Genomic DNA, 27,630 nt, shown 5'->3' with positions numbered 1-27,630 from the left:
CTATTATGTATAAATAAATAAGATACAAGGTTATATTGTACAGCACAGGGAACACAGCCAATATTTTATAATAACTTTAAATAGAGTATAACCTATGACAATACTGAATTACTATGTTGTACACCTGAAACTAATATAATATTGTAAATCAATTATACTTTAATTAAAAATTTTTTTAATTAAAAATAAATAATAAAGTTGAAACTCTCTCAGAAAGTGCTCTTTCAGGCTTACAGACAGATATTTACTTGCCACACAATTTTCATTGACTTCAGCACACACTGAGTCACATGCTGCAGTCTAGGCCAACAGGTATATTCATCAGAATAATAGTTTTTATCCTCTCTGGGGTATTAAAGTATTTTAAGACTGATAAGTCTGTGAATGCTTAACCCCCCAAATTACATATAAATATCTATCCATAACATGAGCAATAATACTAATGGAAAAATTATTATCTTTAGGTTCTGAACATACACTAATATTTAGGCTGGTTTAGCCTTTTTTGTTTTGTGATAAAAATGTCATTGTATATCCACCTATATTCTACCCTGATTTCTCCCAGGGATGGGTTTATAATGTTGGGGAAAATGGTGAACATGGATCCTAACAGGTGTTTTAGACCTTCACTGGCTAATGAAGTATCTATGAAGATCGTGGACCTGACATAGTCAAGGATCTCAGCCCATCTCTGCAACAGACTGGAAGCTTCCAATGCCAGGGAACGCATCTGTTCCTTCACCACAGAGTGTGAAACAGAAGCACAATTTCTGACACCTAGGAAGTCCTCAATTAATAGTTGTTGAAGGTGAATACATTTCTGAAGTGCCAAGGTTAGTCCCTTATTAAGTCACTTGGTTGTTTTTCCCTTTAATATAATAGAACAGAAATCTTCTATTTATTAGCATAATTTCTCTCACGGTTCCTTTGATTTTCCACTTTAACAGGAAAAGAATGAATATTGTGGGCATAAAGTTTTTTCTCTGCAATGACCTTCCAGCACACAAATTTTTGATAGTCTATTCCCATTTGCTATAATGAAAATCTCACTGATAGCAAGTTAAGTCGTTACAAAAACTCAAACTCCAGGTTTTCTAACATTCTAGTATTTCTCCATCCTGCGATTCCTCTCTGTTCACAACAAAAGATTACATCCAGAAAGCAAGAAAGTTTTAACCTATGGGTGTGAGAGAAAGAGACAAAAACAAACAAGCAAACCCCGCTCCTCCTACCCCCCCCCCACAAAAAAAGACATAGATTCGAAGGGTAGGGAGAAAGGTGATGTGTTGTAACTAACAGTCACTTTGGCTTCATGCTCACAGCAGTTAGAAGTGTATTTGCTTTCTTCCCCAGGACTGGTCAATGTGCTTCAGACTCTGGCTGTTTCCCATCAACAGATCATGAAGCTAATTTTATGGACCCTGGCTAGCATTTTTTAAATTAATATAATGGAAGAAAGCAGAATAGATTAGAATAAAGTAGAAAATAGCAGAATGTATTACAGAGTAAAAGTAAATATCGTTCCATGAACTTCAATTACCTTTTGGTCAAAAAGCTTATGAAAACTCTAATCAATAGGGTCTACATAGCTCTTTCCTTTCCCATGACCTGCTCCCAGCCCCACTTTCCCTTAAACCAGTGGCCAGCATGTAGCAGCTCCTTCAAAAGGACTAAATATTATATAGCAAGGAAACAACCCTTGGTAGGAGTGGTGCTTTCTGCATGCACTAAAACAGGAAAGGACACTGTATAGGAAAAATAAGTTCTTTCCTTCTTAAAGTGTGGGGAGGCTTATATGAGTTCTAGAGATATATTAGTAACTGACTAGTCTATTAATGACTCATAACGAAATCTCATCACTAATTTTTGTAACCAAGAAGATATTTCCAACTAAACAAACACTTGTTCAGCAATGAGGCTGCAGCAATTATTTTTAATGGAGCATGAAGATTGATGGTTTGGGATACTTTTGTGGTTTTTGCAAGTGACGGATGTCTTAACAAAGAGGAATAAGCCAGGATTTTTGTTCTTGGACCCCACAGCACTTACATGCATTTCGGGAGCACAGCGTCCTAACAGGTCAATCAAAGCTGCATAAAATGTCATGATGGCATTCCCCATGTGGATGGTATCATCTTCCTCCTCTTCTGTATCACTTTCGTGGATTTTTCAAAAGAAACAGAAAGAAAAGCAAAAGAGATAATAAAACGACGTTTCAGATTTATTACATACTTTTCAGAGGAAAGGGACCAGTACGGTAATTAATTCTACTTCTTCTGACACTTTTCACATATGTGTTTAATATACAGCTTGACATTTCAAAAAGGAAAATAAAAATGGGCTAAAGACAAGATTTGAGATTCTTTCACCAAGAAGGCATCTGTGGGAACTTTAATATTAAGATTCCTTCAAAACGGAAAAAAAAGAGGAATTATGAATTTGATGGATTCTGCTCATTTCTACTGGCAGACAAGATATTAACAGAAAATAACTGACTGAAGAACTTGGTAAGTTTACTTTTGTCAACAGCATACATTTAGAGAAAGGGTGACAAAGGTCTGTCCTATCAGATGACATATACAAGGCACCCAGTAAGGTGATTTGCCCAGAGTACTTCATAAACGTGATTTCATTTACTCACCTCTCTTTACTCTGCCCCACCCACTCACTCCCAAGTAATACAACATGAAAAATATAAATATTTCATTATCTCGTTGATGAGAGACAAATGTGGATGGCCCTGGAAGATCGTGTCATTCCTTGTTTAGTGGCCTGGCCGACAGCTGCCTCAGCTGGACTCAGCAGTCTGCAGAGTAACAGCAAGGCCTGTTGACAATATCGTTCCTTGCAAGCAATGCTGTTCCCAAGGTCCTCAGCTGCACACCCACTCAGGTGGTACTCGACCAGCAATCTCTTGGTATATTTTCTATTTGTTAGAAAAACTAAGGGATTCCTAGTTCCTCAACAGCTAACTGATAAATATGTAACTTGCTCTTGGAGCGCTCCCAGCCTGGAACCCTGGCCTTGCTGTCGATGGAACATTTACGCCAGGTCTCTAAGTGGGAGAACCAGGGTTTGCAGGACTACCTCTTTGCTTGGAAAATTGCCTCCAATAAGCCCTATGTTATATCTTTACCAGTGGTGCTAGCAGTGTGGTTGCATGGGCCCCTAGCAGGACACTCAGCTCCATAGATTACAAAAATAGGAAGCTGGGACTTCCCTGGAGGTCCAGTGGTTAAGACTCCATGCTTCCACTGCAGAGAACATGGGTTCGATCCCTGGTCATGGAACTAGATCCTGCATGCCACGTGATGTGGCCAAAAAAGAAAAAAAAGGAAGCAACACGCCTGGATGAATTTATTGCTGGAATCAAGTATTAACAACAAAGACTATGGAGAAATGTAAGGTAGTCGCTGCCTCCCTGGTCACCAAGACCTTAATAAAGCATTTTACTCCCCAAGGTGACAACATCCCCTTTTCTCTGCCAACACACCAGTTTAGTTAAGTCCCCATCCTCTTGCTAAAGGTCTCTTTCTCTTACTATTATCATGAAAACTCGTTCCAGCTAGCCTCCCAGTAAACTCTATTCTAATTTCAAAGGCTCACCTCCCATCATTTGTAAGAACTCACTGCTCCCTAGAGCCCTGAGAAAATTCACAAAATACATCTCCTCCTACAACCTAAGTTTTTTTCGACTAAATCCATACAATCTTCCTGAGGTCCCTCTTTGCTCATTCACCCTATTCCAGCAGCAAATTCCATCCCTTCTCTCAAAACACATTTCATTATCAAGGGAAGAAATCCGGAGTACCAGAGAATTATACTGCAATTAAGAGAACGCAAATTATATTTTGTAAAATTAAAAGTCAAGTGGTATCATTTAATCTTAAGAGTGTGCATATTCGACCTACGGGGTTTTGCTGGATCCACTAGTTGGTGAGGGACCATCTCGAGAAGGATCCTCAGCTATTTTTATGGCTTCTTCCATGGCTGCGAGCAGACCATTCCCACCTTCCCCCCTCAAGGCAGGACCGAAACACTCAGGCCTCCGGATGAGCAATCTCACCACGACATTTGCATTCTCCTCCACGCTTTCCCCTAAGATCAAACGGGGAACAGGAGTAAGCAAACGCTGACTACATGGAAGTTCTGAGCAAACAATGTTATACTAATCTGCTTATATTTAAAGAAAAATAACTAAAACCTAATAAAGTAGTAGTAGAGCCAAAGTTGAATCCAAATTACTAGTGTTCGGTCCATAAGACTCAGTAAACTTCTTTTCTTGCCCTTAAAATTTTCCAAGTAAAGAAAAGCATGATGGAGGTATAAACTATTCATTTTTGTTAATTTGTTATAGGAAGTGAAGTCTTGATCCTAGCTATTATTAGAGTCTAATTATAAAAACAGCAAGAATGTAAGTGCCTACAAATTTTTATTTAATAATGAAAGCCCAGCATCACGATCAAAATAAATATTACAAAATAAATTATTACTGTGAAAAAGCCTACTGATTATAAAATATTCAATTTCTTTACTACTATCTACTTCCTTCGTGAAAATGCTGCGATGCCTCATTATTTTATACATCTAGTTTTTTGGCAGTTTTAATAATGACCATAAAAGACCCTAAGCGATTCATCCTACCATTACAGAAGACAGCGAATCTGAGAAAGTCAAGATATCTCTCTCCTTCAACTGGATTCCACCCAATGTCTGGATAACCCTTCGACACCAGCATCTGACAACTTTGCAGTCCACAACCAGCCAAATATCGCACTACCTGCAAAAACAAGGTGATAAACAAAAACGTTATCCCTTGGGTGAGATACTCATTAGAAACTTGCACTAGACATGGTAAATGTTATTATCAAGGGATGGTTTAAAATGAATGCATTTTTGCAAGTTCTTTTTAATCTCATGACCGTCTATATGAACCCCCTTTAGTAAAACCTTAGAATTAAGAAATACTGACAAACTGTAACAAAGTGCTATCATAGTAAAAATGTTTATGAATGAACTCTATGAAAGAAAAATATTCCTAAATTTCGTATCATTTGAGACTTTTACCTACAAGAGTCGTAATATTTGATAAACTTCAAAAATGCCTAATGGCCTCTGGCCCGGTATAAAACCTGAATCCATCTGAGATAGTGAAAGATCCATCTGAGATACGATGATATTTTAAAGAAGTGAATTTATTTCCAAAATAAAATATCAGTGTAATGGGGCAAGGGGTGTGTGTGAGAGGACACCTAGAGAAGTGGAGAAAACTAAGCTCAGAGTCAAATATCGTTGGGTTCAAATCTGACCTGCATTAGAACTTAGTGTATCATCTTGAACCACGGTTTCACTGTCTATTAAGTTTGGGAGAATACTACCAACCTTTCTGCTTTGTTAAACTTAACACATTAAAATTTCTGCTTAGCTTGGCCTTTTAAAATATTCTGTCTTATTGTGAATGTTGGTTCTCTATATAAGATTTCATAACAGAACCAGTTTTAAAAGAAATCCCTAAAAAAAAAAAAAAAAAAAAAAAAGGAATCCCAAAAGAAGTCACTATCAATGGTAGCAGATGGTTGGAGGAGCAACTTATCAAACAAAATAAGCTACACCCAGCTCAGTCACAAGCTAAGCCAGGTTTAAAAATAAATAAATAATAAAGCTAAAAATATTTTACATCATCCTTATTGAGGTATAATTTATGTATAATAAATTCATCTATTTAAAGTATAAATTCAATGATCTTTGAGAGATTTATCCATCTGTAAGAACCCACAACCAAGATGTAGAGCATTTTCCATTGCTCCTCAGGTCCCCGTGTCTTTTGCAGACCATCCGTCCCTACAAACCTTGGTCCTGACAACCTGCTTTCTGCCACTACAAACTAGCTTACATGTTCTAGGACACTGATACATGCAGTCATCCATTATGGCTTTTCTGAGCCCGGCTTATTTCACTCAGAATAACGATTTTGAGATTCATTCATGCTGGAGTACATGTCAGTCCCTCATTGCTTTTTACAGCCTAATCATGGCATCTCACTACTTATGGAAATATCCCAGTGTTGTTTATCCATTCACCAGTTGTCTGGTGAGCTGTCTCCAATTTGGGGCTCAGATGAATAAAGCCATTATCAACATCCATGTACACATCTCTATGTGGACATATATTTGTATTACTATTGAGTAACTACCTAGAAGTGGAAAGGCTAGGGGCATATTTATGTTAGGTATATTTAACTTATTAAAAATAATGCCAAACTGCTTTCCAACTGACTTAACCATTTTTCATCCCAACAGCAGTAGATGAGCGTTCCAGTTGCTCCAAAGCCTACTCAGTGTTCAGCATTGTCTACTTTTTAAAAATACTAGCTATTTTATCAGTGTGTAGATAAAAACATTTCAAATTATATATGGGAGAAAATTCTTCAGAGGTTATTTAGAGATGCAAAGCTTCATGACAGTTGACTGTCAACGTCAGAGGGTTTGGGGAAGAGTTCACTTTTTCACGCTTTCAACAGCTATGCGTTGAGCATCTACCCAGTGCCAATGCTAAGACTGGGAAAAAGCAATGAGCAGCCGAGAAATAAATGCCCTGTACTCACTGGCCTTACATGATGGTAAGGAGTAGATTTTGATAAATACATAAATATACAGATTTTAGTAAAATATATTTATAGTAAAATGTAATTTTAAACCATAAATATTTAAACTATAGCACGGACATGGAAGAACTGAAAAGAAGGTGACTTTGGAGCAATGACTGAAAGGATGTCTGGAAAAGAGCCATGAGGACGGCTGGCAGAAGAATATTGCAGACGGAGGGAACAGCAAGGGCAAAGGCCCTAGGGCAGGAGCACACCTAGCAAGTTCCAGTGACAGCAAGGGGTCCAGCGTGGCTGGAGCAAAAAGAGAGACCCGGAGAATTGCAGGAAATGAACTAAGACTGATTGGATGGAGCTATTGCAATGCCTCTAAGTGTATGCTCAAAGTGAGATAGGAAGTCTTTCGAGAGTTCTGGGCAGAGGATTAATATGATCCTTTCAAGAGACTCACTCTGGCTGCAAGGGAGGGATCAGGAAGACCACTTAGAATGCAACTGCAATTAAAACATGTGGGAAATTTATCCATATTTTGGTAAACATATATGTGGCCTAATATGCTTAGAGTGCATGGCCTTCAGTATATCAATGATACCTTGCACTGTAATATGCAAACTTCTGTGATATAAATTGTATATATAAGATGTTAAAGCAATTTCTTTTAAGAAATCTAAACTGTATGATTCAAGCAAAAGTGACAGCAGATTACCGGGAAAGGACAAAAACACAAAAGAATATAGAGTAAGTTGATTCTCTTTCCAAAGAAAAATGCACGTGATCAGAGAAAATACCTTACCTCAAATTTCTTGTTCTTTATAATTTATAATATTACATGTAAGTGTAACATATTTATAATACATAGTATATTATAATTATAATAATTATAACTATAGTATAATTACATTTAAATATCTTGAGAAACCACTATGAACAAGTGTAATTCACACAGACACACGGGGCAGGGATGCTGTTTACCTTTTCCAGATCTGGCTCCCGCAAAGCTAAGGCTAGTTCATTATTATCCATCACCGAGGCTGCTGCCACGTCCAGTGGCGTTGAACCTCTCATAGCTGGTGAGGCTGTTAATTGAAACGAAGATGAAACAAAACCTGAATTGCACTGCAACTATGAATTCCATGTAAAAAAACAACTTTCACTTAGAATTGAATTTCTAAATGCAATACGTATCGCGCTAATCCAACTTAATTTACATTAAGGTTTAATTTTAAAATCCAATGTGTAAATCCCTTTCACCTTAGAGATTAAATGAAAGTCATAATTTACTTACCAAGACCAACACTGCTGTTTTCCAGTAAATAACTGAGATGATCGAACATTGCTTTCTGATTCTGCCTACTTATACGACAGAAGTAACAGAGAAAACGGCAACAGTTGGCCACCATCTTGGGAAAAGTGATTTCCTACATAAAGAGCATTTAGTTAGCTGGGAAAGCAAAGGATCTTTATAAAACTGAGTTCTGAAGCTGAGGTCTCAATCAGATTGCCCATCCGTGTGTGCCCATGTCTGCCAAGCCTCAGGTACAGAAGACCTTCTTATGTCCAGACTTGGACTCATCTAGTCCTAGAGCCACCAAAAATCAAGCCTGGCACTAATTTGAAGCCTCACTGCCATCAATGGGTTGATCTGGAATTAATCTACAGCCCTAAACCTAAAGGTGGCATGGGCCTGGTTCAGGAACCAGGCAGGCTCAGCTGTGATTCCTGATTCACATTATTAGCTGTGCTTCCTTGGGGAATTATGCAATCTCACTGGTTCTCTTCTGTAAAATTGTAATAAGATGGGTGAGAATATTTACTTGAGGCAAAGGAGGGAGAGTTCAATGAGACGTATTGTGAAAAATACCCCGTTTAATATTTGGAACCACATAATAGGATGTCCTTATCATCAGTGTCGCTGTTGTATTATTATTAAAATTCCGGGAACTCACATCTTCCCTGACGGGCACATGACTCATCTCCTATGATGAACACCCTTCCTGGAAGGTCTGCCTGCTGGGCCCCAGCAAACACATCTCCCCTGAGACCTAGCTCTTATTCTAGTATGCCACAGATAATCCCTAAAGACTCCAAGTCCTTCTTAAACAGAGTATTTTATAAATATCTTTACAGGTCTGTCTAATTGGTAGTCGGAACATGAGAAATATGGACTCACGTCTATATTTTGAAAAATACATTTTAAAATTTCAAAAAAGACCTGAAACATTTTGCAAATCAGAGGTCATGAAATTGTACTGCTTTATATGGAGTTATATTTGTTTGTTTGTATATTCTATTTGTATTCTATTTGTATATTCTATTTGTTTGGTTTTAAATTTTAATCATTTAAAAATGCACCTTAGTGTCTTACAACAAATGCTATAGAGCATCATCTTCAAATCTTGGTCTGGATCAGGAATTTAGTGGAACCAACTGTTGTCTGAATCAAGGGAACGGGTGGGTCTGAAGAGCTTGCTTGTGTTATGGACTTCTAATGTGATGGAAATGGACTTATAATTCAAAATCTTACAAAATTAGCATAGTATTAACTTTTAAGGTTTCTAAATATCCCCGAAGTGAGGATAATCTAGGAGATAGCAAATTACATGGCATAAAAAAATTGTTATCAATATCAAAGAAAAAACTAGTCAGACCTCTATATTTGTAGGTTCTACATCTGCAGATTCAACCAAAACGCAAAAAATGCCGAAAGTTCTAAAAAGCAAAACTTGGATTTGCTACATGACAGCATCTATTTACATAGCATTTACATTGTATGAGGTATTATAAATGATCTAGACGTGATTTAAAGTATATGAGAGGATGTGCATTCAGTTATACACGAATACACGAGTCTCATTTTACCTAAGAGACTCGAGCATCTGTGGATTTTGGTATCTCCAGGAAGGTCCTGCAACCAATCCCTTGTGGATACTGGGGGATGACTGTAGAAGCATATCCAGCTCTCAGTCTGTACAGTTTTGTCCAATTTTTTTCAAAAAGTGTTCTTTAAAAAACAGTCCTAATAGAATTTATAGAAGTTCTCATTAAGAATATGCCATGTACATATTCTAGGAGGTTACAATAAATGGCATCCCAAGAATCAAAGGGTTTCCTTTACCTTGGACTCCCCACCTCCAAGGACATTCACCATGACCTCCATCACTGTCTCGTGCATCCCAAGTGCCCTCATGAGATTAGGGTGCTGGTAAAACACTTTGTTATTCATGATATCCCTAGAAAGGACAACATAGGTACAAGGGAAACACAGAAGTCAGAGCAAAATTTAAATAAAAACGTATCCGAGATCATGATAAATCTTCTGGAAATAATTACTGGCATGTATGGAAAAGTAAGAGCAATCATCAAGCCATAGAAGTTCATAAGTGCAATTGGGTCTTCCTCAAAAATACTGACAGCCTACCAAAAACAGCATGCAAGTCTTCTACTCCTCTCAATTATAAGCAATGTACTAAATAGGTAAACATTCATTTACATGAAACAGACTTTGTGACACTTATTCCTAGTTTTATGAATATCTAAATTCAATCTTATTTTGTTCAACCTTATTTTGTATAGAAATATGAAGCAGTGTTATACCATGTTCTTATGAAAATTTCTATATAAATAATTGTTGTATAAGCATCTCTGCTTTTCATATATGCTTTTTAAGTACTATATTCATTATTTGTATGTTTAATAACAGTAGTGTTATTTCCTGCCACATTTATGTTACCATTCTGGCGAAATGCTTTTAAAGGATACATATTCTCCCAGAGACACTGAATACACATGAAGTCCAGGTACGAGTAATCCAACTCATTAAAAGGGACACTTAATTTAAAGAAACAGCAGCAGACGATACCTAGAATGTTTTGTACTATTATTATTGCATTACACATTATTACAATACTTATGCAAAGGTACTTTTAAAGATCTTAATGTTTAGCAGTCCTTGCAAATAAACAGCTCTGTTGATTTTTATTTTAACATATAGCAAATCACGCAAGAGTCTTTTCTATAAAACACTTTCTTGTTGGAGCCAGAGCAAGAAAATAATGTACAATCAACGAGAAACCTGAAACTTTCCCTTTGAATCACGTTACCTTAATTGAGTCAGTCATCTATTCATTTAGTCATATGCTAACTTTTAGTTATTCTGGCTACATCAAGAAAGTGGAATAGTGTGATTCTTTTCTTTATTTTTTTTTAGTTTTTCACTTTTAATTTAGCTTTGTTTAGGTCTGTGCTAATGAAGACAGTTTTTAGGTAGCACAACTCAGAAAAATGACTTGGGGGTCCAGGGCTAATACAGGTCTGATCTATTTAATGCAAGGACGAATAAGGTAAACAAAGACATCCTTTCCTTCACATCAGATAGCAGCATAATTATCAAGAGAACCTTCAACTCTCAAACCACAGATGTAATCATGAGATCTGTTCTCCTGTTAATTCAAATCCTTTCGCATGACCTAACTTTGGAAGGTATCTAATTGAAAAATCTCATTTGCCTTTAGTTCCAGGTAAATTAAATGGATTTTTAATTCTACCACCAGCAGGCAGGTTGTCACTTATTAAACGTGTCATTTTAGGATCTTTCTAGTACCACAAAAAAGTAACATTTTATCTTGTTTCATAATCATTTTGAGTTTTATCCCTATTGAGTGATTTATACGTTAATAGTACATCTTACTTGTTGCATGGTCTTTTAAGAAAGAAAGTGCTCTACATTTCCTGGAAGGCTTTCTTTCTCATTTAATTAAGATCACTTCTCAGGAGAGGTCCCCTCAGGTTAGATTTAAGTACTAATATTCCAAAAAAAAAAAAAAGGCTTATGCACAGACAATTATAAATAAAGAACATTAGCTTGTGTTGTTCAGGTTTTTCTGTTTTCCCTCTTTGTCTCATTAGTATACTGACTTTTTTAGTGTGCAATCATTATAATGATTTTCGGAATATAACCTCCCAGTCTTATGATTTCAAATACTTAATAGTCCCACAGGAAATACATAGTATCGTGTTCTGAATTTAAAATGTGCATAAATATCACATAATCTGAGTCTTTCCATACTTTCGTTTCCCCTCAGAATTATTTTTCTAGCCAAAGAAAACATCGGTTATTCTATTTCCTTAGTTGTTTTTCAAAGAGCCAACGCTGAGTTTTTTTAATCCTTTTTATTATTTGTGTTTTATTTTACCTCTGTCACTAGTCACCATTATCTCCTCTGTTATCTGTTATTTATAGAACCAGATTAGCTTTTTTTGGTTGGGGGTGCTAAATATTTGTCTTTTACATCACTTTTCAACATTCTACATTCCAGATTTTTACAGCCTAACATTTAGGTATTTTCTCTTATGAATATCATACAGCTTAATTTAAGCTTTTATTTTTCTCTGGTATTTTAATTCTCTCATATTTTCTTATCCCCAAATCATGCAAGCTTGTTAATGATTGCTTAGATATATGCATATATGCACCAGTAATATACTCTCTGAAATTGATTACCTCCCATTCTTCTGAATTCCATTTTCTTTTCCAGAAAGAATACACAGCCTTTAGAAGGCCTTTCAATGAGGGACTTTAAGTAAACATTCTGAAATATCTTTGTTTTGCCCTCACTCTTGAATATGGAATATAAACTCCAGTATCCAAATCCACATGAAGCACAAACTCATGATGGTGAAATCTTAGTTGAGTAACACATTGTAAATTGATGGCTATCTTCTGTTGGAACTTTGGGATATTTCGTTGAGTTATGATCTCTAGTTTTACAACTGAGAATCCTAAATATTGTTTCTTTTCAAGTGTCCTGGCTTTTTCTATTTGCTTTCAAAATATTCTATTTATCACTGGTTTTATGCTGTTTCACTGTAGTCTGTCCAGCTGTAGATGTGGAATGATTTGTACTCTAGGAATCTGCGAATTCATATTTTTCATCAAGCCAATAGCTCATCAAAGTTCCCATTCTACATATAGCTCACATATTCTGTCTTTTCTATAATTCCTATTCAGCATACGCTGGACCTCCTTATACTATCCCCTATGTCTCTTAACTTCTCTTTCAGTGTTGCATTACTAATTTCCTCAGATCTATGATTCAATTTATTAATTCTCTTCAGCTTTATTTATCTATACTTTTATTAATCACTACTCTTAATTTCAATTATTATATTTTTCATTTCTAGAACGTCTATTTGGATATTTTTCGAATTTTCATGGACCTTTTTTTTGTGTGTGTCTTATTTTTGGAGATTTATTCTTTCTTTTTTTTTTTTTTTTTTCTTTTGCAGTACGCGGGCCTCTCACCGTTGTGGCCTCTCCCATTGCGGAGCACAGGCTCCGGACATGCAGGCTCAGCGGCCATGGCTCACGGGCCCAGCCGCTCTGCGGCATGTGGGATCTTCCCGGACTGGGGCACGAACCCGTGTCCCCTGCATCGGCAGGCGGACTCTCGACCACTGCACCACCAGGGAAGCCCCTATTCTTTCTTATTTTTAAACATTTTAAATACAGTAACTTTACATTCTCTTTCTGGCATTCTATGATCTGAAATTCTTGTGGGAGGTGTTCTAACTCCACTCTTTATTGTATCTGCAGACCCTTGCCTATGGTGGATTGTTTCCTTGGGTGTTTTGCAAGTTTTGATTGTGGGCTAATCTTTAGTAGTATGTAGGATTTTCCTGCAAGAATTCACAGTGAATTGAGTTGAGAAAGCACACCTCTGGGCCAAATTATATGTTAAGTTCTCAGCTTGGGGATCCTTAGACTACATACGAGGTATAAATGTTAACCCTATTTAAGACTAGTGTATACAAACTATTATATATAGAATGGATAAACAACAAGGTTCTATTGTATGCCATGGGGAACTATATTCAATATCCTGTAATAAACCACAATGGAAAAGAATATGAAAAAGAATACATATATATATATATATATATATATATAAAATTGAATCACTTTGCTATACACCAAAAAGTAACACAACATTGCAAATCAACTATAACTCAATGAAAAAATGTTACCCCTGAAACCCACATAAAGTACAACCTATGATGTTGGATTCTAAGAACAGTTGTTTTATCCCCCATTCTTTGTTCAAGGCCCAACAGGCATAGGCAAACTTCCTTGTTATTTCCTGCTCGTGACTGTTTGTCCCCCTGTGGATTTTATTGTGTTTTTATTAATCTGTATTTTTTATATGTGATTGTACATTACTGAGAAATTAATAAAATCTAAGATATTTGTTGTATATCATAGCCACCTTAGCATCTAGTTGTAAAATTAGTCATGTTTTGTAATTGAGCAATTTTCCTATTTAGCTTTAAAACATAATCTCTAGAAAAATGACAATCTAATTTAATGATCATAAAATCTAGACAGTGTATTTATACAAATGCACCTACTGTACTACTATTGGGATAAACAACTAGAAAGAAGACATTTATAAGACAAAGGTTGTAATAGTAAATAACCTACCCTAATCCACGAATCATAAGTTTCTCTTCTTCTTTGCCCATTCTCACACTCAGCAGAGAACGAATCTGACCAAGAGATGCCAGCAGGTTGATGGTATCCTCCACGGAAATACCATTGATAGTGTAGGTCTTCGGCAGAGCCCGGACCAGACCCCCAATGCCATCGTACTGTCGATGGAGCAACACGAACATGGCCCTCACCAACTCAGGGTCTTCAATAACAGACTCTTGGGCCCATCGGACCATGGTCTCAGAAATCAACTGCTGAAGAGTGGCTGCAAAGTAATTATGGATACTTCTTTAGAAAGGAGAATAAGAAGACACATTAGATGGGCATTTCAAATGCACACCTCAGATAAGCCAAACTGGTATCAATATTTGTGCCAGAATTTCAAAAATACCTTTTTTGAAAAAAATAAACTTCATTTAAATATTCTTCAATGTCAACATGTCAATACCGGTGAGTTACAGACATGCAAGGATAAAAATACACAGTATTTTCTTTAAAAACTATTCGTAAAACTAAGGTATTTAAGCTGTTTCAAAATTGTAGCCACTTTTTCAAAACTACTATTGGCAATCCATAGGGCAATCAATGAGTGGTCCTATTACTTTCATTTTCTTTGTTCCATTCTTTTCCTCCCAGAAGATCTGACATCATATATCCTTATAAAGGTCAACCATGGGCATTCAAGGAGCTTTCTTTTTAATCCAACTGTCTCCTCATTTGAGTCCTTTGTAGTAGCAACCTCATGAAATTATATTTCTACTTCAACTTGTATCCCTAATTGTCACTTACAACGTCTTCAAAAAGATTTGATTGTGAAACTGTATTAAGTTGAAAAGTTACCCCATACATAGATTACTTGCAATGTGACAAGCAATATAGCACACTTAAAAGCAACAGAACTTCCAAACCTCTTAAAATATATAGTAAAATTATCAAAGCTAAGTAGGGTTGATGTGACTAATTCATACATAGGTACTTAGTTCCTATCATCAGTACACTGTTTGATTTCCAAAAGAAGCTGTTTAACCTGTTTTAATCTCTACCATACTAAAACAACAACAACAAAGAAAAAACAAACTACCAATTTTAACCAAATACAAAAGTTAGATAAAATGCCAGTACACTTCCACGTATCTCAAAACCATGTTGTCTTTTTAGGTCAAACAACCATGTTGTTTTAATAGGTCAAAATTGATAATAATAAAAAGTGATTCATAAGAAACTCTGAACTCTGATTTTGAAGAAGACCTGGCTCAAATTTGGTTGTGATACTGAAGAATAAATTTAGAAGTAATTGTATGGATAAAAGATTTCCCTTGTAAGTTAGTGTGAAAAAAACACAAAATTTTCATGAGTTTTTTTTTCTTTCCATAAAAGCCATTAATAAACCAACACTGCATCTTAAATGAATGTAGTCTCAGCAGTGAGACAGGAAGTCAGAGGATCTCACAGATCTACTTCATGAAACCCTTTTGGATGAGCGTGCAGTGTCTCAAGGACCAATTGCCTCAGTGTGCTTATTTGGTTTCAGAGTATCAGTTGTGACTTTTCAGTTAAATATTATATGGATGAATCAGAAATGCATAAGACTTTAGAAAATATTTCAGAACCAAAATATGGTTACAGACAATATCTATTTAAACTTTAAGAAAAGGTTTAACTTGATGCAAGAATATTTGAAAGTCAATAGCATAATATTTAGATATGAAAGCTAAATTACATGCTTTATACCTTCTCTTGATAAGACTGATCCAATCCCTAAATGTTTAGTTCTCTAGGGAGCCCATCCACCCTTTCAAAGCTGCCATCTCTCAATCTGTTCCTACAAATATGGCCTGAGGCTGCTGTCTACTTCTGGCAGCTACAGGCATCTACTTAAGAATCTGATTCTTGGAAGCTGCAAATTCAGTTTTCTCACTGGTTCATCTAGTATAATATTTAAGTGATGAGTAAATGCCGTAGTTGAGTCATTGTGGCAGTGCCCTTTCATAACTTACACGACTTCTTGGAGTCACTCTCAACGGGCTTTTCAGCTTGCTTCTTCTTTAGGTACGTCACCTTTTCTACCAAGGACAGCAGGCGTCCTCTAATTGTTAAATCACTGTTTCCATCCAGAGACCCATCTTCATCCAGCTCAATTCCTAGTAGGAAGAAAACACAGAGAAAGAAGAAAAGAAAAAATAATATTAAAAAAAAACATTTAGGATAAATAATTCTCAGGTTTTGCAGGTTTTTCCATTCATAGCTTAAAGCAATGCTGCCATGTCTGAAACAGCTGATGACACTGAGTTAAGCAATCTTGCCCACTAGCACTCATAGGTAAGAGTCACTCATCGCTCTCTCTTCCTTCTTTCTCTTTTTCCCCTGCTCTTGTGATATCAGAGCTATCGGCAGCCAGTACAAAATATAAAACCAAGCAGAGAGGGAAAAGACTCTCTTAGGAGTCAAAATCAATTGTGCTACTTGGGCTAACCCTCAGGCATCTCTTGACCTTGGGCACTGTTTAGACCTACGGTTCTGCCCTGCCTAAAAACCTCCCTAAGTCTTTTATCCTCCTTACTTGCTTCCAAAAATATCAGTGATATTTTAATAAGTCGAGAGACAGAGAGAGCAGATATTAGATATCCTAAACTAAGGAATACTTTATGTCTGAAGCAATAATTCTACCATTTTAGAGCACTCCTTTATTTATAGTATATACATAAATGTGTGTGTGTGTGTGTGTGAGTGTGTGTGTGTGTGTGTGTGTGTATAGTATAACCTTCCGGCAGTCATTCAGTCGTTCTTCATTCATAAACTGAATTAATATAATTTTACTCTCTTCATTAAAATAAGATAAAAATAATATTACTGGCGCTATATATATACCACTTAAGAAATGGCTAATTCCTTTTCTTTCACTGAGACGCAGACGCAGACTTATACACACCACCGCATAAAGGGAGAAAGAACCACACATTCAGAACATCGAATCAATTCCATTTTTAAAGTTCTTAGAATAAAAATAAGGGAGAATCCCCTTAATAGATTTGGGCTACTGACATATAATTTAATGCCTACAGGTCAAGAAGATCTTACCACAATGTGTCATCAAATCTTCATGAAAATCCAAGAGTTGGTCTTGGATTTCTTCGGGACATGGACATTCGCTTTTGTCATCCTTAAAATTGAGAAGCATATTGATCTGAAAGTTTGGAAAAACAAAAGAGGAAGAACTACAGTAAAAGAAAAGTGAATTCAGGAATGACACAGCAAAGATCATAAAAACCAAAGATGTTCAAAATCTGTTTTTCAGTATTCATAGCTGGTTGCCCAACAGATGAAAAATCATTATCTATCACTCAATCCAACAAACACCACAAATAAATCATTCAAATCTTAGCATGCTGAAAAACGGTCATGTCTTTTGCTTTCTCTTTCTCAATTCCACAATATTAGACCTTTGTATACTTGACGTTCTTCAATCAATTAAGATCTAAGTGTTGGTTTTAAAATTTTTTTATTATGCTTCTCCTAAATTTTCTTTTCTTCCTAGTTAATTTCCATGCTTTATTGAATATTTTCAAGAACTATTTTTAGAAGGATACAGTAAAGAAGAAGAAAAACCAAACATAATTGAAGAGTAACATAATGGATAACCATGCTTTTTTCTAACATTAATCGTTCAATTAAACAAACTGCAAGAAACTTTCTTCCATTTGTTTTAGTTTTAGATACAATAGTATCAAATTCATAAATGAAGAATAGTATTAAATTCATAAATGAAGAAAAGTCTGTTCCATAATTTTCCTTTAGGAAACAATTGTAAGCTTTCTTTTTTTAGAGCTTTGTATTTGAATTTTTTGTTAAACTATTATTTTGAGAAAATTGTAGATTCACATGCTATTGTAAGAAGTAATACAAAGAGATCCTGTGTACCCTTTACCCTGTTACCCCCTATGGTGACATCTTTCAAAACAGTAGTACAGAATCACAACCAGGATACCGACACTGATAGAGTCAAAAGAGAGAACAATTCCATCATTTCAGGATCCCTCCTGTTACCCTTTTATAACCACACCCACTTCCATCTTGCTTGCTCTTCATCCCTAATTCCTGTCAACCACTAATCTGTTCTCCATTTCTATACTATTGGCATTTTAAGAACGTTATATAAGTAGAATCATACAGTATGATATATGTATTCCCATATGATCCTTTTGACAACTGTAGGGTCTGTAGTAATATCTTGTTTCGTTCCTGATTTGATAATTTGTATCTTCTCTTTCTTCCTCTGTCAGTCTCTCTAGAGTTTTCTTGACTTTACAAATATTTTTAAATAACCAGCTTTTGGATTCACTGATTTTTGTAACTGTCCTGTTTTCAGTTTGCATTCATTTCTCATCTGTTCTGTATTACTTGTTTTGGGTTTATGTTGCTCTTTTTCTCAATTCTTGTGATGGCAGTTTAGATTATTGCTTTGAGTGCTTTTCTCTTTTTAAATGTTACGTATTTAATGCAATACATTTCCCTCTCACACAGTTTTGGCTGTTTCCACAAATTTTGATATGTGATATTTTCATTTTCTTTCAGTTCAACGTAGCTTTTAACTTCTCTTGAGACTTGATTCTCAAACTATGGATTATTGAGAAGTGTGTTGTTTAGTTTCCAAGTGTTTAGAGATTTACCTGTTACCTTTCTGTTACTGATTTCTAATTTGACTCCACTGTGGTCAAAAAAACATTCTGTATAAAAAAATTCAATTCTTTTACATTTGTTGAGGTTGTTTCATGGCTCAGGATACAGTCCATCTTTGCAAATGTTTCATGGGCACTTGAAAAAAAAATGTGTGTTCTGTTATTGGGTGGAGTGTTCCACAAATCTCCAAAAATCCTGCTAGTTGATGACAGTGTTGTATTCTCCTACATTCTTGCTGATTTTCCATCCAGCTTTTCCTTCAAATATTGAGTGAGGGGTGTTGAAGTCTCCAACCACAATTGTGTATTTCTCCTTTCAGTTCTATATGTGTTCACGTCACATATTTTGCAGTTCTTTTGTTTAGTGCATACACATTTGTCTTCCTGGTGGATCGATCTTTTATCCTTTTGTAATGTTCCTGTCAGTCTATGATAATTTTCTTTGCTCTTACCTTCTTTTGATTAATTTTTTAATTTAATTTTTCATGACATACCTTTTTTCATCCTTTTACCTTAAACATATCTATATTATTATATTTTAAGTGAGTTTCTTGTGGACAGCATGTAGTTAGGCCAAGTTTTTAAAATTCACTCTGTCAATCTCTGTCTTTTACTTGGTGTATTTAGATTATTTATATTCATGAATTTACTGGTACGTTTCTGTTTGTTCTCTCTGATTTACTTATTTTTCCCAACATGCTTTGAGTTCCTTGAACTATTTTAGGATCCCATTTTGAATTATCCATGGTATTTTTTAGTGTATCTCTTTGCATAGCATTTTTAGTGGTTGCACTGGATATTATATTAATATATACATAATTTATCTCAGTCTACTGGTATCAATATTTTACCAGTTTATCTTCCTTTATGTCCCTTATTCTCTCCACTGAAAATAAAATTGCCTTAGATATTTCTTATGCATACATTTAGAACACATCAGACAGTTACCATTTTTGCTTTGTCCATCAAACATAATTTAGAAGACTCAGGAGGAGAAGGAAATTGTATTTACCCTTAACACCTTGTGTTGTTTTGTCTTCCTTCCTGATTTTTCACATTTTCTTCTTTCATTATTTCCCTTCTGTTTAAAGAAGGCTTTCCTTCAGAGTGATCAAATTCTGGTAGTTTTCCTTCATTTGAGAAAGTCTTGATTTCCCCTTCATTCCTGAAGGATATTTTCATTGCATATAGAATTCTGGTTGACAGATCTTTGCTTTCAGCACTTGAAAAATGCTGTGCCACTTCCTTCTGTCCTCCATATTTTCTGATGAGAAATCCGTTGTCATTTGAATTGTCTTTCCCCTATGAGTGTCATTTGTTTCTCAGGGCTTTCAAGATTTTTCTTAGTCAAACTTCTGAAAACTAAAGACAATGATATGTCTTGGTTTAGATTTGGGGGGTATCTCATTTGGGATTTACTCAGTTTCTTGAATCTCTTATCTTTGTACCTTTTGCCAAATTTGAAAAGTTTTCAACCATTATTTTTTCAAGTATTTTTTCAGTTCACTCTCTTTCTCTTATCCCTCTGGAAATCTAATGCCACAAATATGATACCTTTTGCTATATTTGCACTCGTCCCTGAAGCTCTATTTTTTTTTTTTTTTTACTCTATTTTCTGGTTTTTCAGGCTAGGTAATTTCTATTGTTCTCCTTTCAGTTCAATGATTCTTTTCTCTTTTTCCTCCATTCTGATGTTAAGTCCATCCACTGAAGGTTTTTAAAAATTCAGATACTGTATTTTTGAGCTCTAAAATTTCCATTTGGCTCTTCTTTGTATCTTCTATTTTTTTTTTGCTGCAACTTTCTTTTTTTAGTTTTGTCATCTCGGAGTTTGTATCTCTTGATTGTCATTTTTCATTCAAGTTTTTGCTGGTTCTTGGTGTGATGAGTGATTTGTAATTGAAACCTGGATACTCCTGGTATTATGTTATGAGACTTTGGTTCTTATTTAAACTTCTGGCTTCTTCTGACACTATCCAGCAGGAGAGGTTGGGGCACCTCATAACTGCCAGGTGGAGTGGAAAGTTCATTTCTCCACTTGACCTCCATGAAGGAGAGAGGAGACCTTGTTTCTGCTGTGTGAGGCTGGGAGATCCAGGTCCCCAATGGACCTGAACTCACACAACCCTGGCTGGAAAGGGTAAGAGTGCCTTGGTATAGCTCCCTCCCTGGCCTCTACTGACACTCAGGAAGGGGTAGGTCTCATCACCACTCAGCGGGGAATAAGTCCCAGCTCCCCACCGTCCCAGTTGGAGCACCTGTGTACAGCCTGGTGAGAGTGGAAGTCTAAGCTCTCCACTCAGTGTCTGCTGGTTTGGGTAGGGGGTGGGGCACAGGGTTTACTGTGGTGTTTGGCTGGAGTAGCATGGTCATTACCTAAAAGTTTTCTGTCTTGCTAGAAAAAAGTTTTTCTGGTCCTTTGGCTAGACAGAGAAGGCACTTGTTGGGGCTTTTCTTGTCTATGCCCGCTGGCGTTTCTGCGTTGGCGGCTTCTTTAGCTCCAAGTCTGGGATAGGTGAGGCAAAAAGAAAACCCAGGGAACTCACCACCACGTCATTCCTCAGCTCCCAACTTCCGTAGGCACTCTTTCTGCTATCTTTCAGAGTCTTCTTATGTTGTCTTTTATGTAATGTCCAGGGTTACAGTTGTACTTAGAAGGAAGAATAGGGAAAGGCACATGTACTCCATCTTTCCAGAAGCACAATTCTCCCAATAGTAGTTTAACAAATGGAATTACTCTGGGAGAGGTTGGACTTGTTCTCTGCCTCAGTAAGTGTTGTTTACAGCAATAAACAAGATTCCATGTCCCTTCCCTCAAAGAAATTACATTCTGGTGAGAAAAAGATAAATTCTGCAATTAGTCCCTAAACACTTTCATTCAGAGGTATCTTGGACATAGAGGGAAATGGCAAGGTAAGATATTGAAGACGCGATCTGTCAGTTATACCCTGTGATCTCCATAGCTACGTTTTGGTAATATCTCACACTATGAGACCCATCCTGAGGTGGAGGCCAGAAAATGCACAATCCTAGACTAGCTCATTCTTGGGTTTAGGCATAGGCTTTTGGTTTTGCTGCACCCAAGGGAGACCTGGGTTTGGAGGTGAGCAACCAGAGGAAGAACCACAAAGAGGTGATCACTATTCCTGCAAGACTGGTGGCAGTGACACTGGGTTCTTCTAGGAGACACAAAATGCAAAGTATTAAGTCCTAGGAGTCAAGGGTGCCTATTAGCTGGGGCGGTGCTGTGCGAGCCAATGAAGACCCACCTGTGCTTGGATATTATTCCCATTTGAAGAACCTCAGAATCCGGCACAGTGGTTTCCACAGAGGCCGTAATACACCTGATACCTTTTAATAAGTCTCTCATCTGTCTGAACTAACAGATAATTAGATAATTTTGGTGAGACCAAATAAGGAGGCAATTTTGGTGAGACCTATGAATACTGACTAAACGAACGTAGCCAGTTTAAAGAGAACAGGAGAAAAATACACTCGCAACTTCCAGTATCATTTTGCAATGTGTGGAACCTGAATGGACTAAAACCCAAAGTAAAAGGAAGACCTTTCAGTTCATTCTTATACCTGCTCTTGAGGCGGTGATCTGAATTCCTTGGTTTTCCTGGCTGTGAGTGCAGCCGACATGTTTAAGGCTTGCATAACTTCGTTATAGCGGAATCGTTGATTGTCTTGGAGCTTGGCTACAAAGTCATCTGAAAAGGCCACAATGGCTTCTATCCGGTGCCTGACCTGGCAGTCACAGAGGTACTGAAGTAGCAGGCACATCTAAAGAGACGATTAAAAAGACACCAAATTTAATTTCTGCAACTTAGTTAATGTATATCAAATCAAAATTTGTGGCAGACACGCTTCGTTGGCAACTCTTCTCCTTTATTAACAGAATCCTGATTTTATGTAGACAGCAATGTGCTCGGTCCCAGGGGATGAAACGTAATTCGTCTAAGCCCAAATGGCAAATACCCTCTGATGTCCCTCTGACGAACACTTACTGTCCCAGCCTCGTCTGCAGCTAGAGGCAAATGAGGTCATGAAGAGAAGTTTGCAAGGGGTCGTCTGGGAAAGATTTTTCACCATTCATAACAGGCTAGAATATCCTCTTTTCAAAAACTGGCTAATGACACGATCACTGGAGGAAGAAGGAGGTGACACACTTTAGGATAAAAACCATAAACTGAGGATTGCAGGAGGATAGTAAGGTCTGGGTTCCTGATGACACCACTGAGCTCCTACATTCATTCTAGAACTGTCTACCTCCAGACTTTAAGTTAACTAAGTGGTTTTATTGCTTATTCATTAAATGGTCAGCTGGGTATTCTTTTACCAGAAGCCCAAAGGATTTTTAACTGATATGGCGCATCAGTAGAAACATGCCTTCCAGAGAATGTTCTGCCCAAGTTTAGGGAAACATTTAAATACACTTTATACCAATTGTGATATAAATACACAGCAGTGTTAAAGAGGACCTTAAAACCCTGTCTATCACCATCCACAACATGGCCATTTCTGTCTGAGACAGCCCTAGTGTCTATGTCCCTCTCTCCATCCACTTTGGCTTTGTCCCACCCCAGTGTAAGCACTGTCCCCCTCGGGTCTGAACCAGCATGACAGCGTGCTACTAAGTGGCCTCTGGATGACCACCCTCTCTTACTCCCCTCACAGAGAGCTCTACTGAGATGTTCAGAATAAAATTATCCTGCTAAAATTCTTCAGAGGTTTTAATTGAAATTAGAATGAAATTCAAATCCACTGTATGGCTGGTTTTAGCAAACAGCAAGACTCCGTATGAACTGCCTTCTGCCTACTATCTCACTCTCCTTCCCCGCAGACACTGGTCTGGTCTCTTCCCGAGTCAGAGCCTTTGTCATGTTCCGTGCTCCATGTGAAAAGCTTCTAGAACACTCTTCCCCTCCCTCTTCACAAGTACTGAGCTCCCGCTACTCCATACCTGACCCCAGCTAAAAAGTCACCCTTTCAGAAAGGCCTTCCGTCACCCTACTCACAGTATTCCAGTTGAAATTTTCTTTCTTCTAGAAATCCATTCTTTTCCTTCTGAGCATTTAATGCGATGAACAATAAGATATTCTAACAGAAATACACATAAAGAAGTGTATATTTCCCCCAGAGACAGTGAGCTTCCTTCAGCCAGCCCCCAGTGCCTGGCTCAGAGGAAGACCTCGATCAGGGCTGACTAAGGAAGGAAGAGCAAAAAAAGGGTGTCAAGGATGCAAGCAACAAACTGATGCTCATGAACCAAAGAGGTGTTAGGAAAGGGTCCTCGGGACACCTGGATGAGCACAAAGACAGGCAAGGTCTTTGATTCTCTAGAAACACAGGCAGGAAGTAAACTCTTGCGTGTGAGAATGGACGCACCTACTGGTGAGCAAGCGTCCTATGGTTGGAAGGGTAGAGGTGGGGTTGGGAACAGGCAGTGAAAGCCTTGCATTTCAGGCATTCCAACAAAATGTCGGTGAAATGCATCCACGGAAACAAGGAGACGCAAGGAAACTGCGAACGAATAAGAGGGAGAAGAAGCGTAACAGGGAAGAACAAATTTGACTCCGTATTGGATTCGTTTCCTTTACTTTAACCTTTATATTCTATTGCTTTTGCTACAAGTTGATCACTAAAGGGATGTTGCTTAAAGTATACATAATGGTCCGTCTCCAGGGACCCTCCTCCCATGCCTGAATATTAAGCTAAAATACCTTTAAGCTCACAGGAAACATCGACCAGGCCCCTGTGAATGGCTGCAGGAAGAAGAAATTAACACATCCCCTCCTGAATCTGGCCAGAACCAAGAAATATCTGCAATAACTTCTTGCCCATTTTTTGTTTGTTTGTTTGTTTTAACTTTACTTCCACACCTCTCCCTCTTTGCTCTATCAAAGAAACCAGCATCCCAGCCCAGGCAAGATGGTTCTTTGGGACACCAGTCCCCCATCTTCTCGGTCTGCTGGCTTTCTGAATAAAGTCACTATTCCTTGCCCCAATATCTCGTCTCTCGATTTACTGGACAGTGTGGCGAGCGATATGAGCTTGGACTCAGTAACACTGGCAGGACAAAAACCCATCTCCTATGCTCCTTTCAGACAGACATACACACACGCACATGCACAATTATGCACAGCCACCCATACACACAGAGAAACAGCGACATGCCACACACAGACGTGTATGACGGGTGGACACGTACTTGACCAAGGAAACCACCTTGACAAAAATACAAAAAAATATGCCAACTGACTCAATTGGAAAATACATGAACTTCATTCCAAATGCAAGAAAACTAGAAGGGCATGTCCCCAGGCGTAACAGAAAGTTGGTTAATTTTATGAAGAACTATCTTTACCCAGGAATACAAATACACACACACACACACACACACACACACACACACACACACAGAAAAAGAAACAAAGATCAGTGTTAATAGGTTGTGAAATTCACTGCAATCTTTTTCTCTGATTACCTGCAATTTAACTGGCTCGGGCAGTTTCATTTGGAGCAGGCCTTCCTTGGACCTCTTACCGCCTTTGCTTTCTTCCTCAGCGGCTCCTTCCAGCTTGGAGTCTTCCGCGCAGGGCTCCTTCTCTGGCGACTCTCCCTCTTCCTCGGGACCGGCAGCTTCCTTGAACACGCTGGGCTCAATCAACTGCAAGATGTGTTTCAAGTCCTCGTTGTGGAAGATGCCCATGATGAGCAGGGTATAGAACAACTTGATGAGAGGGACGAAGAGGAACTCCGTGGTCCCCCCGACGGGGTCCCGGGCGTGAAGGCTGCCCTCTTTCACGGCCTCCGTCAGCATCTGTATGGTCTTGGCCTTCAGGATATCCAGCGGGAACTCAGGGCTGTACTGGTAACCCTCGTTGTTAATGCTGACAAAACTCGGGGAGGAAAACTGCATCCGCGGCCTGAGGGAGGTGCTGAGGCCAATGCCCGGGAGGCCGTGCTTTTTGTTCTCATCGGGGAAGAGGGTGATGCTCTTTGTCTCCTCCGTCATGGGGACGATGAACTCATTGTTCATCATGAGCCTGGCAGTGGCGTAGGAGCTGAGGTGGATGTCAATCAGCAGGTCGTAGTAGCCGGCGCGCAGCAAGCCGGGCATGTACTTGTTCTCGATGGCGTAGAGCAGCTGCGGTTCGTCCACATGGCTGCACAAGGCGTGGGCCACCCGGTGATTCCCAAGCGCGCAGACGGCCGAGTAGAGCCGGAGAGTATGGTAGTGGAACTTCAGCAGTTCTTCCTGCTCGGTCAGTTCCAGGATGTCCACAGATCTGGGGACAAGAGAAGTTAAACATGGACACTGAAAACGATTCTCCATCAGAGGAGAAATCTACATACGTCGTTGATGTCACAAGTGATGGAAACAGACACTATTTTTAAAATCAGTTTTCTGCGACATGTTTGATGATAGCATAGATTTAAAAACATCAGTTCTAGATGTTTTTAAGTTTTCTTCCAGATAGAATTTGATGTTGAAAACTTCCAGTCACTAGTGCTTGGAGCTGTCTTCATTCTTCATCACCTCAGGATTCTGAACATCTCTTTTAGATATTTGGGTCTCAAGCTGACCCTGGGGACTCCCCTCCTTTCAGAATTTGAGCACTCTTCGAAAAATCCTGAATCTCCTTTTCCAATTTGGCTAACCTGCTTCAAGAAGCCAGAAAACTTAGTCTTAGGCTATGTTGCTTTGTCTCCGACTTTAGGATCAGCTCTGAGTATAACCAGTCAGTAGGTAAACAGAGGGATAATTCCTTTGACATAATTTACCTACTTACACGTCCCTCACGGACCCAAACATATGCCAATGCCACCCTGTTTCCACCAGGTATGTGCCACTCATGAAACAAACACTATTAGGGACATTTTCACTCAGCAAAGTTTCTGTTGGGAATCTGAGTTTATATCAGATCATTTTCCTTCTACCACACATCATGACCTTTCAATGCAATTAAACCTTAAGCGTATGTCCAGAATGTACCTAAAGTCAAGTCATTCCTTTTAAAAGAAAATCTATTTTAAGAGCACATAATTCCTTTCGATGCGCTAATTTTTCTAAACTCTTTAAATTACATAGATTGTTCATGGGCAACACTATAGTATTAAAGGTAGAAACTTGATATATTGATAATCAAGGGAACCACTCATTCATCTTGCAATGTATCCTTGGTGAGACTGTAATATAAGCTCATCAGGACAGGGGCTATTATATACTGCGGTTATTAGCATTCATCCAGCACCTAGCCTAGCACACAATGGGTACTGAATAATTATCTGTGATCATTTATTGTTAAGCTTTGTCACTATCCTTAGGTACCCTGCCATCCTGTCCACACCACCTATCCATTGCACCTGTGCTTCTCAGGTCACAGGCATTCTGCTAAAACCCACTGTGGCTTGATGGTGCAGACTTATCCCAGACTCCACCTTCTGACTCTCAGAGTCGGAAGATTCATGCATTATAAAATGCCTAGCAAATAATTACCCACCCTGTGTATCACCTAGACTTCCAGGAAACCACACATCTGCTGGGCCCAGTTGCTAGCACCTAGTTCTTGGAAAGGTATAATTGAGTAAGCCCCCGCCACCTCAAGGTGCAGTGGAGGATTCCCATATCTTAACTGGGCTCTTCAATCTCCCAAGAAGACTGTTACCCATCCCTCAGCCTGCCTAATGGCCAAAATATATAAACCCGTTTACTGTAGCAACACAAAATATCTGTACTCTAGGTCCTTACTGAAGAACGCAATTCAGTCTACCGTCTGATCAATCTCAAAATGTCAGTTTCTAGAAACAATATATAAAGGACTCTACAATCTACGTTGCTGCTGCCACTCCCAATT

At 38.0% G+C, this 27,630-nt stretch overlaps 1 protein-coding gene across 1 annotated transcript in view; it reads right to left on the bottom strand.

Annotated features, from left to right (window-relative positions):
• Window positions 1–27,630, bottom strand: part of RYR2 (ryanodine receptor 2) — a 542,915-nt gene that overhangs the window by 202,749 nt on the left and 312,536 nt on the right. The window contains exons 37-48 of the mRNA XM_060126891.1: window positions 25,257–26,061; window positions 22,352–22,552; window positions 17,169–17,274; window positions 16,088–16,231; window positions 14,082–14,355; window positions 9,720–9,834; window positions 7,890–8,022; window positions 7,577–7,680; window positions 6,191–6,193; window positions 4,645–4,780; window positions 3,912–4,098; window positions 2,050–2,155 (exon numbers count right to left, since the gene is read on the bottom strand). Coding sequence (XP_059982874.1) covers window positions 2,050–2,155; window positions 3,912–4,098; window positions 4,645–4,780; window positions 6,191–6,193; window positions 7,577–7,680; window positions 7,890–8,022; window positions 9,720–9,834; window positions 14,082–14,355; window positions 16,088–16,231; window positions 17,169–17,274; window positions 22,352–22,552; window positions 25,257–26,061 — 2,314 coding nt within the window. The remainder of the gene's footprint in view (window positions 1–2,049; window positions 2,156–3,911; window positions 4,099–4,644; window positions 4,781–6,190; window positions 6,194–7,576; window positions 7,681–7,889; window positions 8,023–9,719; window positions 9,835–14,081; window positions 14,356–16,087; window positions 16,232–17,168; window positions 17,275–22,351; window positions 22,553–25,256; window positions 26,062–27,630) is intronic.

This window comes from Lagenorhynchus albirostris, chromosome 16 (genome assembly GCF_949774975.1).
Source record: "Lagenorhynchus albirostris chromosome 16, mLagAlb1.1, whole genome shotgun sequence".
Classification (NCBI taxonomy): domain Eukaryota; kingdom Metazoa; phylum Chordata; class Mammalia; order Artiodactyla; family Delphinidae; genus Lagenorhynchus; species Lagenorhynchus albirostris.
This window is presented reverse-complemented; position numbering and strand designations above follow the sequence as displayed.